Source organism: Macaca thibetana, chromosome 16 (assembly GCF_024542745.1).
Source record: "Macaca thibetana thibetana isolate TM-01 chromosome 16, ASM2454274v1, whole genome shotgun sequence".
NCBI lineage: Eukaryota > Metazoa > Chordata > Mammalia > Primates > Cercopithecidae > Macaca > Macaca thibetana.
Genome location: NC_065593.1, coordinates 17,994,216 through 18,009,276, shown reverse-complemented (window position 1 = coordinate 18,009,276; position 15,061 = coordinate 17,994,216). Strand labels below are relative to the sequence as shown.

The 15,061-nt window shown below is 41.8% G+C and overlaps 1 protein-coding gene and 1 pseudogene across 1 annotated transcript; one reads left to right on the top strand and one right to left on the bottom strand.

Annotated features, from left to right (window-relative positions):
* The first annotated feature begins 1,004 nt into the window (after positions 1–1,004).
* On the top strand, positions 1,005–3,960 carry LOC126939961 (UV excision repair protein RAD23 homolog B-like; annotated as a pseudogene).
* A 3,076-nt stretch (positions 3,961–7,036) lies between these two features.
* LOC126939956 (olfactory receptor 1E1) lies at positions 7,037–8,351 on the bottom strand. Its single transcript, XM_050765848.1, has one exon. The coding sequence runs from the start codon at positions 8,349–8,351 to the stop codon at positions 7,407–7,409; it is 945 nt and encodes a 314-aa protein (XP_050621805.1). The 3' UTR covers positions 7,037–7,406.
* Positions 8,352–15,061: the final 6,710 nt, after the last annotated feature.

The following is a 15,061-nucleotide window of genomic DNA, read 5'->3' as shown; positions in this document are numbered from 1 at the left end:
TTAAGCCAATATATCAAAAATATCATTTCAACAAATAACCACTATTTAAAATTATTAATGCTATAGTATACCTGTGTTTTCCTTGCTATCTTCAATATCCAGTATGTTTTTATACTCACAGAATATCTCCGTTTGAACTAGCCTCTTTCAAGTGCTCAACAGCCGCATGTGGCTACTGCGTTACCCAGCACAGATGTCCAGCAGATCTAAGGCACAACTTCTCCATGGCCTATTCTGTATCCAGTTAAAATGAAATGTAAACATTTTAAAGGGAGTAGCAGGGCTGAAAAATGGAAACTAGTAAGCTGGTGGCTCACGCCTGTAGTGGTGGCTCCCAGCACTTTGGGAGGCCAAGGTGGGCAGGTCACCTGAGGTCAGGAGTTCGAGACCAGCTTGGCCAACATGGCAAAAACCCATCTCTACTAAAAATACAAAAATTAGCTGGGCATGGTCGTGGATGTCTGTAATCCCAGCTACTTGGGAGGCTAAGGCACGAGAATCATTTGAACCCAGGAGGTGGAGGTTGCAGTGAGCCGAGATTGTGCCATTGCACTCCAGCCTGGACAACAGAGCAGGAAAAACAGACTTTCATCTCAAAAAGAAAAGAAAAGAAACTAGTGCCATTAGCATGCCAAGTTTTGAGAAATTTCTGGATCATATGAAGCCAATGCGAATCAGATTGAGGAAAAATTAATCAGGGTAATTGGCTCTCACACAACACAAGCAAAGGAGAGGCCTAGAAAACAAATGGCCCGTTTTCCCCAGAAGTGCTAGACTACCCTCCAATCCAGAAAACAAAAATAGATGGTGTGGCCTGGGCCCTGGCTGGAGAAGAGGCCACTGGGCTGAGTGAATGTGACAAGCCCCCACCCCCACTGCCTTCCTTCCAAGAATACGAGAAGCGTGGGTGACCCCGAGGCCCCGCCGGGCCCCAGACCCCACCCAGCAGCCCCACAGCCAAGCTGGCAGTAGCACTAGGCAGGTCACCCTGAAGACCCTCCAGCAGTGAACCTTCTGGATAGACATCGACCCCGAGGAGACGGTGAAAGCACTGAACGAGAAGACTGAATCTGAAAAAGGGAAAGATGCCTTTCCTGTAGCAGGTCAAAATTAATTTAGGCAGGCACAATGCTCAGTGATGATACTGCTCTCAGAGAATATAAAATTGATCCGAAAAACTTTGTGGTGGTTATGGTGACAAAACCCAAAGCGGTGTCAACACCAGCACCAGCTAAAACTCAGCAATCTACACCTGCCACCGCTATGCATTACTTCTGCCGCTGTGCACTACTTCCTCCGCTGTGCACTACTTTTCCTGCTGTGCATTACTTCCCCTGCTGTGCACCACTTCCTTCGCTGTGCACTACTTCCTTCGCTGTGCACTACTCCCTCAGCCGTGCATTACTTCCCCTGCTGTGCATTACTTCCCCTGCTGTGCACCACTTCCTCCGCTGTGCACTACTTCCTTCGCTGTGCACTACTCCCTCAGCCGTGCATTACTTCCCCTGCTGTGCACTACTTCCCCCGCTGTGCACTACTTCCCCCGCTGTGCACTACTTCCTCCGCTGTGCACTACTTCCTCCGCTGTGCAGTACTTTCCCTGCTGTGCACTACTCCCTCAGCCGTGCACTACTTCCCCTGCTGTGCATTACTTCCCCCGCTGTGCACTACTTCCTACGCTGTGCACCACTTCCTTCGCTGTGCAGTACTTTCCCTGCTGTGTACTACTCCCTCAGCCGTGCACTACTTTTCTGCTGTGCATTACTTTTCCGCTGTGAACTACTTCCTACCTGTGCACTACTTCCTACCTGTGCACTACTTCCTACCTGTGCACTACTCCCTACCTGTGCACTACTCCCTCCGCCGTGCACTACTTCCCCTGCGTGGACTAATTCTTCCACTGTGCATTATTCCTCCGCCGTGCACTACTTCACTTGCCGTGCACAACTTCCTCTGCTGTGCAGTACTTGCCCCGCCATGCAGTATTTCCTCCGCCGTGCACCACTTCCCCCACCGTGCACCACCTCCTCGACTGTGCACCACTTCCTCGACTGTGCATTATTTCTCCACTGTGCATTACCTCCTCCACAGCAACAACTGTGGCTCAGGTTCCACCCTGTCCCTGCTTTGGTTCCCAGTTCCACACCTGCGCCCATCACTCCAGCATCAGCGACAGCATCTTCTGAACCTGCACCTGCTAATGCAACTAAACAAGAGAAAGCTGCAGAAAAGCCAGCAGAGAGGCCAGTGGCCGCTAGCCCAACATCCACTGACGGGACTTCGGAAGATTCTTCTCATCAAACCCTTCTGAAGATGCGACATGTGCACCTGTTGACAGGTCAGTCTTAGAATATGGTAACTCCAGTCATGTCAATGGGCTATGAAGGAGAGCAAGTAATTGCAGCCCTGAGAGCCACATTCAACAACCCTGACAGAGCAGTGGAGAATCCCTGAAGATGGAGAAAGTCAGACTATGGTTGACCCCCCTCAAGCAGCTAGTACTGGGATTTCTCAGTCTTTATCAGTGACTGCAGTTGCAGCAACTATGACAGCTACGACTACATCCCCCTGGAATTTTTACAGAATCATCCTCAGTTTCAGGACACCTCCTGGAATTTTTACAGAATCAGCCTCAGTTTCAACAGATGAGAAAAATTATTCAACAGAATCCTTCCCTGCCTCCAGCATGAGTACAACAGATAGGTCCAGAAAATCCTCAGTTACTGCAGCAAAGTAGCCAACACCAGGAGCATTGTATTCCGATGTTAAAGGAACCAGTTCAAGAAGCTGGTGTTCAGCACTTTGGGAGGCTGAGGCGGGCAGATCACTTGAGGTCAGGAGTTCGAGACCAGCCTGGCCATTATGGTGAAACCCCCATCTCTACTAAAAATAAATACAAAAATTAGCCAACACCAGGAGCATTTTATTCAGATGTTAAACGAATCAGTTCAAGAAGCTGGTGTTCAGCACTTTGGGAGGCTGAGGCTGGCAGATCACTTGAGGTCAGGAGTTTGAGACCAGCCTGGCCAACATGGTGAAACCCCGTCTCTACTAAAAAAAAATACAAAAATTAGTCAACAGCAGAAGCATTGTATTCAGATGTTAAACGAACCAGTTCAAGAAGCTGGTGTTCACTTCTATACTGCTGGTGGTAATGTAAACTAGTACAGCTGTTATGGAAAACAGTGTGGAGAGTCCTTCAAGAACTAAAAGTAGATCTACCATTTGATCCAGCAAGCCCACTCCTAGGTATCTTACCCAGAGGAAAAGAAGTCATTATTCAAAAAAGATACTTGCACGCGCATGTTTATAGCAGCACAATTCACAATTGCAAAATCGTGGAATTTTGCACAGCCGTAAAAAGGAATGAATTAGTATTTGCAGTGACTGGATGAGATTGGAGGCTATTATTCTAAGGGAAATAGCTCAGGAATGGAAAACCAAACATCATATGTTCTCACTCATAAGTAGGAGCTAACCTATGAGGACGCAAAGGCTTAAGAATGATACTATGGAATTTGGGGACTCGGGGAGGTTGGGGGGGTGAGGGATAAAAGACTACAAATAAGGTGCAGTGTATACTGCTCGGGTGATGAGTGCACCAAAATCTCACAAATCACCACTGAAGAACTTACTCATGTAACCAAGTACTACCTGTACCCCAATACCTTAAGGAAAAATTAAAATAATAAAGAATTTAAAAATTAAAATTCCTTTCATTGAAAACAAAGAAGTCAATGTTCCAGGAGGAAGTGGTGGCAGTGGCAGCGGAGAAATTGCAGAACCTGCCAGAGTCACGTGAACTACATTCAGGTAATGCCTTGGGAAAAAGAAGCTAGAGAAAGGTTAAGGGCATTAGGATTTCCTGAAGGATTTGTGATACAAGCATATTTTGCTTGTGAGAAGAATGAGAATTTGGCGGCCAGTTTTCTTCTACAGTAGAACTTTGATGAAGACTGAAAGGGACTTTTCTGCATCTCACACTTCACACCAGTCTGTTACACTCACTTGTCCACTGGATTGTCTGGGATGAGTTGGGCTCGTATCCACAATACTTGGTATAAGGAGGCAGATTGTTGAGGGTGGGGAAGGATGGATGTAGGATATCGGGCACGGATAAATACACTGCATGTCTCTTCAGTTAGCAGATGCCACAACTCCATACAGGGTATAAAATATTATACAACCAAACATCAGGTTTTGCAGGTCTTTATTTCTTCTGTAAAACAGCAGGTAATTTTTCCTAAGTTTCAGTCTTTTTAGTACCAGACCCAGAAACGTAGTGTAATGCCCTGCTTTATATTTCTTTGACTTAACATTGGTTTCAGAAAGAATCTTAGCTATCTGGAATTTACAGTCTCTGTTTCATGGCAACACTGGATAATGGCTTTATGAAATTAAAAAAAATTGTAGCAACTCTAAACAGAAATGCCAAATTATTGATAGTTAATTGTTGCCACTTCAAAAATGAGTATAAAGTTAATGTGTAAGGAAGCCTATTCTTCCATGTTAACTACTTGGGGTGGGAGGGGAGAAAGGGAACCTTTTCTTAAAATAAAAATAATGACTGCTATTTTAAAATTTCTTGATCATTGAATGTGAGATCCTTCTAACATGATTTGAGAAACTGTATGAGTATAGGCAGAGTTATTTTTCTGTTTACATTTTTTTTGTTTTGTTTTGGAAGAAAATTGGTAGGTGTCTAATTACTGTTTACTTCATTCTTATGTTGCAGTAAAAGTTTTTTTGGTTTTTGGTTTTTTTGGAGACAGAGTCTTGCTCTGTTCCCAGGCTGGAGTGCAATGGTGCAATCTCGGCTCACTGCAATCTCTGCCTCCCGGGTTCAAGCGATTCTCCTGCCTCAGCCTTAAAATTAACTTGTAGAAAGTTAGTAAACTTGATGCACTCTAACCAACCAAGGAATTAGTCAAAATTAAAAACTCAAGAATCTAAAAGTCATAATATTAAAAATGGTATGTAAAATTTTATTTAACAATAATAAAGAAAAATATGTCTTATGATAATAAATGCAGATAGCATGCTTTGTCTTTTAACAACAAAGTTGAATTTAAGGCAAACGGCATTACAGAGACCAAAATTCACTGCTATAATAAAGGAGATAAGCTGGGCGCGGTGGCTCACGCCTGTAATCCCAGCACTCTGGGAGGCCAAGGCGGGCGGATCACGAGGTCAGGAGATCGAGACCATCCTGGCTAACACGGTGAAACCCCGTCTCTACTAAAAATACAAAAAATTAGCTGGGCGTGGTGGCGGCGCCTGTGGTCCCAGCTACTCGGGAGGCTGAGGCAGGAGAATCGCTTGAACCTGGGAGGCAGAGGTTGCAGTGAGCTGAGATCACGCCACTGCACTCCAGCCTGGGTGACAGAGCGAGACTCTGTCTCAAAAAATAAAAATAAAAAAATAAAAGAGATAAAAAGATTGTTTTAGGGTAAGGCAATGCATAATACCCTTGCCTTGTAACATATGTCATAACGTATTTTATATGTTGAGCCCGGGAGGCGGAGGTTGCAGTGAGCCGAGATGATGCCATTGCACTCCAGCCTGGGTGACAGAGCAAGACTCATTTTTAAAAATAATAATAATAATAAAAAAGAATACAAATTGACCAATGTTGGAAACTTACTCACACCACAAGTAGAGATAAGAGTTTTAAAAAGATTTATAATCCTTTGGGTGTATACCCAATAATGGGATTGCTGGGTCAAATGGTATTTCTGGTTCTAGATCCTTGAGGAATCGCCACAGTTATATGAATATAACATAACATAATTATGAGTGTAATTTGAGTAATTATAATTAAAACAGTAATTATAATAATTAAAACAGTATCTATTTATTCAGGAACAGGAATTGACAAAAAAGATCAATTGAGTGAAAAGAACATTAAAAATAGTCCTGTGTATGTGAGGATTTGTTTTGTGATTAAGAAAATCAGTGGGAGAAAGGATATACTACCGGGGAAATTGACATGGGAAAATATTAAATGAAAATTTTGCAGTACAAGTAAAATTATATTTTAGATGGTTTATAAAGCTAAACTTAAATTACAATCTATAAAATACTCTAATATAAAATAATATTTATAATTTATGCAAAACGCAGAAGCTCTATAAAAAGGTTGACATATTTGACCAGATAGAAATAGGAAAGTTTTTTGGGACAAAAGATAACAGAAATTTGAAAAAGAAGTAACAGGCTATAACACATCTAATAAACACAAGATTGAAATTTAAAATATACAAAGAGCTCCTATAATCTAATAAAAATAAAACACACCTGAATAAAAGTGTACAAAGAATATTAACAGAAAATTCATAAAGAATAAACAATATAAGAAGATGTTCAGCTTTAGTATTAACCAGGAAAAAAACTTGAAAAAGTCTGGGCGTGGTGACTCACACCTGTAATCCTAGCACTTTGGGAGGCTGAGATGGGCTTGTGGTCAGGAGTTCGAGACCAGCCTGGCCAACACGGTGAAACCCCGTCTCTACTAAAAATACAAAAATTAGCCAGACGTGGTGGCACATGCCTGTAATCCCAGCTACTTGGGAGGCTGAGGCAGGAGGATCACTTGAACCCAGGAAGCGGAGGTTGCAGTGAGCCAAGATCATGCCATTGTAGTCTAGCCTGGGTGACAGAGCAAGACTCAGTCTCATAAATAAATAAATAATAAATAAATAAATAAATAATTCCACAAGCCAAGCATGGTGCCTCATGCCTGTAATCCCAGCACTTTGAATGGCCAAGGCGGGAGGATCACTTGAGGCCAGGAATTCAAGACCAGCCTGAGAAACATAGGGAGACCTCATCTCTACAAAAAAAAAAAAAAAATCTTAAAAATTAGCTGAGTATAGTGGTGCATGCCTGTAGTTCTAGCTACTTGGGAGGCTGAAGCAGGAGAATCCCTTGAGTCCAGAAGGTTGAGGCTACAGTGAGCCATGATTGTGCCACTGCACTCCAGCCTGGGCAACAGAGTGAGACCCTGTCTGAAATAGAAAATAAAAATAAATTTAAAATTTTTAAATTTTTTTAAAAAAATAAATTAAAATGATTCTACAGTCAAAGCAAAACTCTGAGTAACATAACAAAATCCTGTGATAATTTAAGAATGTGGGGCACGAAGACCATCTAAAACAATCATTCTTAAACTATGTTTTTCCAGGATCACCTTGGGAAGACAAACAGGAAGTCTTAGCCAGGTCACCAAGACCCCCTTCCCTAGTTCAACTACTCAGCTATACTTCATCTCCACTACATATTGAAACATTATGCAAGATGCCATTTCAACAAAAGTATTTATGGTGAGGAAATAATCTAGAATAATATTCCAATATTAATGTCAATATTTTACTGGATAAACTATGTAATAGCTCCAAGTGTTATCATCAGAGAGATAAGAAAGTTTTCTTTTGATGAATGATTCTGCCCAGGGCTCCCTTCATGTCTCTGTTCCTCAGGCTGTAGATGAAGGGGTTCAGCATGGGGGTCACCACAGTGTACATCATAGCCATGACAGTCTCCTTTAGAGTAGAACTATTAGCTGATGGGCAGAAGTAGAGACCAATAAGGGTCCCATAGAACAGTGACACCACAGAGAGGTGGGAGCCACAAGTAGAGAAGGCCTTGCAGATACCCTTAGACGAAGGGACCTTGAGGATGGAGGAGACAATCCGTGCATAGGACCCAAGGATGAGTAGGAATGGGATGACAAGAATCAGCCCTCCCGTGATAAATATCACCAATTCATTAACTCGAGTGTCAGAGCAGGCCAGCTTCAGCAGAGCAGACATATCACAGAAAAAGTGGGGGACCACATTGTCTGCACAAAAACACAACCTGGCCATGAGTAAAGTGTGTAACATGGCATGGAAGGTGGTCAGTACCCAGGACAGCGCCACCAGGGCGAGACAGCGCATGGGGCTCATGATGGCGGTGTAGTGCAGGGGGAAGCAGATGGCCACATAGCGGTCATAGGCCATGGCCACAAGGAGGAAGCTCTCCAGGTCTCCAAAAAACAGGAAGAAGTACATTTGGGCCAGGCAGTCCGCATAGGGGATGGATGGGTCTTGGTTCTGCATGTTCTGTAACAACTTGGGAATGGTCACGGAAGAGAAGCAGAGGTCTGAGAAGGACAAGTTGCTGAGAAACAAATACATAGGCGTGTGAAGCTGGGAGTCCAGTCGAATGAGGACAATGATGAGGAGGTTCCCCAGGAGGGTGGTAAGATACATGGCCAAGAACAGGGCATAGAACAGGTTTTGCTGCTCTGGCTGGATGGGCAGGCCCAGGAGCAGGAACTCTGAGATGCTGGTTTGATTTCGCCCCATCATGCTCTGTCTCCAGTATCTTTAAGGGAAAACAATACTGTCCTTTAAAAATCTGAATTTTATAATGGAGATATTTGTGTGACACTTGGTCTGTTCGGCGTTTTGCAAAAATTCTTTATTTAACTGATATTAAAATAATTATCATCTCTATACCACGAATATTTATAATAAGAAACGCTATAATCAGAAATGACTTATTTAACTTTATCTTTTTTCTCTTCATTTATCTTTAACATGTAACAATATTCCATCCTTTCTAAAATACTCATCTATTTACTTCTGAAACATAAAATGTGTTGGTTTCTCTCTTGCCTGCCTGGCCGGTAACTGTAGTTGGCTCCTCCTCTGTCAGTATCTTACATGTTGATATTCCTCAGGGAGTTTTCCAAACTTCATTTTTTTTATAATTCTGCATAATGCCCAATAAAAACACATCTACTCCAATGGCTTTAATTGCCATTTAAAACTCAGGTATAGACTGGACGCAGTAGCTCACACCTGTAATCCCAGCACTTTGGGAGGCCGAGGCACGTGGATCACCTGAGGCCGGGAGTTCAAGACCAGCCTGGCCAACATGGTGAAACTTCGTCTCTACTAAAAATACAAAAATTAGCCTGGTGTGGTGGTGGGCACTTGTAATTCAGCTACTCAGGAGGCTGAGGCAGGAGAATTGCTTGAACCTGGGCGGTGGAGGTTGCAGTGAGCTAAGTTTGTGTCATTGCACTCCAACCTGGGTGACAGAGTAAGACTGTCAAAAAAAACAACAAACAAAAAACTCAGGTGTTCAGATGTAGCATTCTCTAGTATACAGAACTTGGTATCCTGAGTCTCAATAATTATCATCTCTTGCGTGGATCACAGGCATCTTCGGCTCAACAGATCCTAAATGCAATTCTGATCTCACCCTGTTCCTCTTCTAACTCCATCCTCCTCCACTCTCTCATGTTTAGTGAATGGATTCCAGGCTCAAGTCAGAGGCCTGAGGTTTGATTTCATTAATTCATTTCTCTCACAGTCAACATCCAATCTAGCAAGTCCTATAGATTCTGCACTTCATCCTCTTTCTAATTCATACACTCCTTATCCCAACTACCACTGCCCTAGACCAGGTGGAAATCTTACCTGGACTATTGAAACTGCTTCTCAATTCATCTTCCTGCCCCTGTGCTTCAACAACCTTCTCTTCCAACAATCTTCATTTACTCTGTGGCATTCTGAGATGAAAATCTGATCATCCCTCTCTCCTGATTAAATATTTCATGGATTATCATTGTTCTTAAGATAAAGGCAAAATTCCTTTCAAGAGCACAAAGGATGTTTCATTACCTGACCCACACCTGCCTCCACAGCCTCATCTGGCCCCACAATGACTCTTGCATCCTCTTTTCAGCAATGCTGGACTTACAAGTCATAATTTCCTGCCTCCAGCCTTTCATACTTGCTGTTCCTCCTACCTAGCACCTGTCCCCCCTATGCCCCATCTTCATCCGGCTCATTTTCACTTATCCTTCAGGTCTATTACATGTAAGTTGCTCAGCTAAACCTTCCCTGTGTCTCCATAAACCAGGTGAGACCTGCTTCTACGTTTCCGCAGCATCTCATACTCATCCGGTAGCACTCCATGCCTTTGATCCCCTGTTGATAGCTGACTTCCTTACCAGACTGTAAATGCTATGCATGAAAGGCCATGTCATAACCGCGGCAGGGCAGTCACGGCACTTGGTGTGGTGCCTGGATAATGCAGATGTTTTCTAAATAGTTGTTGGCTGTTTCTCAGGCTGGAATGTGCATTCCTCCAACTTAAAAAGCAGCAAATACCCATTAGAGTAACTACTTCTGCTAAATCCTCCTGGAATAAGAACTCATTACCTTTACCAATTTAATACTACATTTTGACACTCTGTTGCTGACTTCACCAATGTAATTTTGTGCCTGGGAAAAATATTAGGGTATCTCAGATACTCTACTCTTTTCACAAATACAAATGACCCAAACCAAACATTCTGGTGCTCAAATCTACTTCATGTCATTGAAATTGGTGTGGAAAAAACAAATATGATAATAATTTTATAAATCTGGGGGCAAACAGAAAGAAGAAGGATAATTTCTAACCTCAAGCCCTCCTTTGAGTTTGTCTTCAGGTAGCCATATCCCATGTGATGGTTAATTTTTATTTTTTTTAATTTTACTTTAAGTTCTGGGATACATGTGCAGAACTTGTAGATTTGTTACATAGGTATACCTGGGCCATGGTGGTTTGCTGCACCCATCAACCAGACATCTAGGTTTTAAGCCCCACGTGGATTAGGTATTTGTCCCAATGGTCTCCCTCCCTTTGGCCCCCACCCCCCGACAGGCCCTGGTGTGTCTTGTTCCCCTACCTGTGTCCATGTGTTCTCACTGTTCAACTCCCACTTATGAGTGAGAACATGAGGTTGTTTGGTTTTCTGTTCCTGTGTTAGTTTACTGAGAATGATGGTTTCCAGCTTCACCCATGTCCCTGCAAAGGACATTAACTCATTCTTTTTTATGGCTGCATAGTATTCCATGGTATATATGTGCCACGCTTTCTTTATCCAGTCTATCACTTGGCTAGGCTCTGGTACCAAGTTTTGGTCAAATGCCAGTTCTAGATGTTGTGGTAAAGGTATTCTGTAATATGATTGACGTGTAAATCAGTAGACTTTGAGTAAAGCAGACTCCCCCTATTACGTGATAAGCCTCAGAGAATTAGTTGAAGGCCTTAAGAGAAAAGACCACAGTCTCAGTCTCCTGAAGAAGAAAGAATTATGCCTTCAGACTGCTCAGACTCAAGACTGAAACTTCAACTCTTCCCTGGGTCTCCAGCCTACTTACCTGCCCTGTGGATTTCAGACTTACCCATGCTCACAATCTTGTGAGCCTATTTCTTAAAAGAATCTGTGTGTGTGTGTGTGTGTGTGTGTGTGTGTGTGTGTGTCTTGATAGATACAGATAGGTAGATAGGTAGGTAGGTAGGTAGGTAGGTAGGTAGGTAGATAGATAGATAGATAGATGGATAGATAGATAGATGTAGAGAGAGAGATAATGATAGATACATAATAGATGGATAGATACATAGAGATAAGTAGATGATGATAGGTGACAGACAGATGATAGATAGATATATAGATAGATAGATAGATAGATAGATAGATAATAGATGATAGATAGGTAATAGATAGATAGAGGTAGAGAGACAGATTAGAGAGAGAGAGAGGTAGATATAGATAGATGGTGATAGATGCCAGATGGATAGATGATAGATAGATAGATAGATAGATAGATAGATAGATAGATAGATAGATAGATAGATAGATAGATAGATAGATACATAGATAGATACATAGATAGATACATAGATAGATACATAGATAGATACATAGATACAGGTAGAGAGATAGATTAGAGATGATACATAGATTAGATAGATAGATAGATAGATAGATAGATAGATAGATAGATAGATAGACAGATAGACAGACAGATAGATAGACAGACAGACAATCTTATGGTTCTGACTTCTGGAGAACCATAAAATTATCTGTAAAGCTTCACAGATAATTTTAAAACAAAACAAGGCTTGAGAATGACTGCATTAAAGCACACCACACAGAGCTGTCATTATACCAAAATGATAGGATCTTGTGAGGATATATTGCACAATAAGGAATATGTGTAAGTGCTATCATTACCAACGACTGTAACTGGAAAACATTAGTTAAAATACTTCTAGAATGTTGGAAAGTCATGGGAGGCAAAGACATAGAAAAGAGAAAAGTTATTATGACTGAAAAAAATATCCTGCAGAACATCATACACCTGGGAAATCAAGACCCTCAGGCTGGAAGGACACCAAGAATCAGCTCATTCACCCTTCTGCCCAACTCACCCAACATCTGACAGTAACTCCAGCGTCCTGACCTGAGATCCTGCTCCCTTTTATCCATTACGACACGTAAAGTAACAGTCTCTATAGTCGTCCCCTGTGTCTGGACCACTCCTTCTCACATCTCCCCTTTTACCCATCCCTGAGCCTCAGGGACCCTGCATCCCAGAGGAATCTAGATTCCGGAGTAACTCATTAAAGACAAAGTAATTACCCTGGACCTCTCTAGAATAAATTTGCTCAGACTCCTGCAGCAGTGACTAATTACTGTACATGTCATCTGTCACTGTATTCAGTCACTGATCGCACCTGACTCTATTTAGGGATATCATGAGGATGGAGCTCATGAATGGATGCTTAATCACTGCCTGCTTAGGAAATGGATAATAGTCCTGTGTGGCTGCAGCCTACATTTTGGGATATGAAAAAGAATGGCCAAAAAGACTGTGAATGGCCTCAAATATCTTAGATGTACAACATTTACACAATAAGCTGACACAAAAAGACAATGGTCTTTTTTTTTTTTTTTTTTTTGATGAAGAAAGCAATAACTTCATTTGATTGGAGATTTAGATTTTCTGGGTGTATATCTCAGGTGATAAAAAGTGCTATACTGTTACCTTCTATATTTATTTATTTATTTTATTTTTTATTATACTTTAAGTTCTAGGGTACATGTGCACAACGTGCAGGTTTGTTACATATGTATACATGTGCCATGTTGGTGTGCTGCACCCATTAACTCGTCGTTTACACTAGGTATATCTCCTAATGCTATCCCTCACCCCTCCCCCGACCCCATGACAGGCCCTGCTGTGTGATGTTCCCCACCCTGTGTCCAAGTGTTCTCATTGTTCAATTCCCACCTATGAGTGAGAACATGCGATGTTTGGTTTTCTGTTCTTGTGATAGTTTGCTGAGAATGATGGTTTCCAGCTGCATCCATGTCTCTACAAAGGAAGTGAATTGTGGAAGACAGTGTGGCGATTCCTCAAGGATCTAGAACTAGAAATACCATTTGACCCAGCCATCCCATTACTGGGGATATACCCAAAGGATTATAAATCATGCTGCCATAAAGACATGCACATGTATGTTTATTGCGGCACTATTCACAATAGCAAAGACTTGGAACCAACCCAAATGTCCATCATTGACAGACTGGATTAAGAAAACGTGGCACATATACACCATGGAATACTATGCAGACAATGGTCTTTAAGCAGAGTAACCTCTATGAAAGATACACGCTTTGTAAAGATATGCAGGTGGTAGTCTCTCAGTAAAACTCAACTTCCCATAAAAATACCCCAGGATCAGACTTCTGTGACGCAAACATAAGCAGATATATAGAAAGGAGACAAAAAGAAGAAAAAATGAGCTCTCTCAGGTCATGCTCAATTCTTCCTCAGGCCAAAATAGAAAAAGAAAACCAAATTCCCACCCGTTCAGTTACTTTTATCTCCTTATCTCTCTAGGAAAACTTGACAGCACTCATCACCACCATCGTGCTAACCGCTCTCCATCTATGTCAGATTACCTCCTAATGCCATGTTCTTCCCATCCCTACAATTGCTCACAAGGCCACAGTGGACATTTGTATTTTTTTCTTCCACTATCCATTCTACGTTCCCCTTTCTTTTGGCCATTATCAGCTGGGTGACATTCTCTACACAGTGGTAACAGTGCGAGCTTTCATCCCTAGGAAATCTGCATCCCATAAACCAAGTTGTTATAGCTTTTATTAACCTTTATTGATGGGCATGGTAATACTAAGTGGCAACCAAATAATTCTCCAGGATTTTAGACATGGCTCTCTCTTCTCCACTTGTGTAGAACAACCAAGTTTTCCCCTGGTAATCAATATCAATCACACTAGGCAGAATGACAACCCTACTCTTTGTATATTGGCTTACATGAGTACCGAAAAATGACTGGGTGGTAGGCTTAACCTCCAATTCAGCGAAGCCATTGTTACATCCCTTGGTAGAAGAACGCATCCCTTGAGATCCATAGGAGACACTTAAACGATGCACTATTTTAGGTTCTCTTAGCCTCGTCTGGTATTTCAGCCACAGCTGAAGGAACCAGTTCTGCGATGGCTTCAGCTAGCTTTAGTGGATGCAACTGAAGCACCTCACCTCCTTGCTGCTGCATATCCTCCTTGCCTCGTTCTCTGGGACTTGTACGACCCCACAGATGTCATGGTGAATCTTTAGCACTCACACAAATATGAAGGCCTGTGATCCACTTTGAACTCATTGTTGTAGAGTGTTAGATGTAAATCGAGGTTCCATTTTTATTCCTTTTGTATATGGAAACCCAATTTTTCCAGCACCGTTTGTTGAAGACTCATCTTCACTGAATTGCCTCCGTACCTTTGTCAAAAATCAGTGAATGATACATGAGTAGATCTATTTCTGAACTCCTTATGGTATTATATACCCTCAATACTGATCTATATTTCTATCCTTTGTCTAATACTACACTTTCCTCATTATTATAACTTAATAGTTAATTTGGAAACGAGACAATGTTAGTCCTTCTACATTGTTCTCCTCTTTCAAAATTGATTTTGGGTGTATTTGTCTTTACACATAAATTTTATAATCAGATTGTCAAATCATGCACAAAATTTTCTGTTAGAATTTTTATTAGAATTTTGTTAACGCTCCAGATCAGTTGCTGAAGAGTCAACATCTTAAGAGTGTTAAGTCTTCCAATCTGTAAAAATATTGTATCTACCCATTTCTTTTTATTTAAGTTCTGGGGTACGTGTACAGGATATGCAAGTTTGTTACATAGG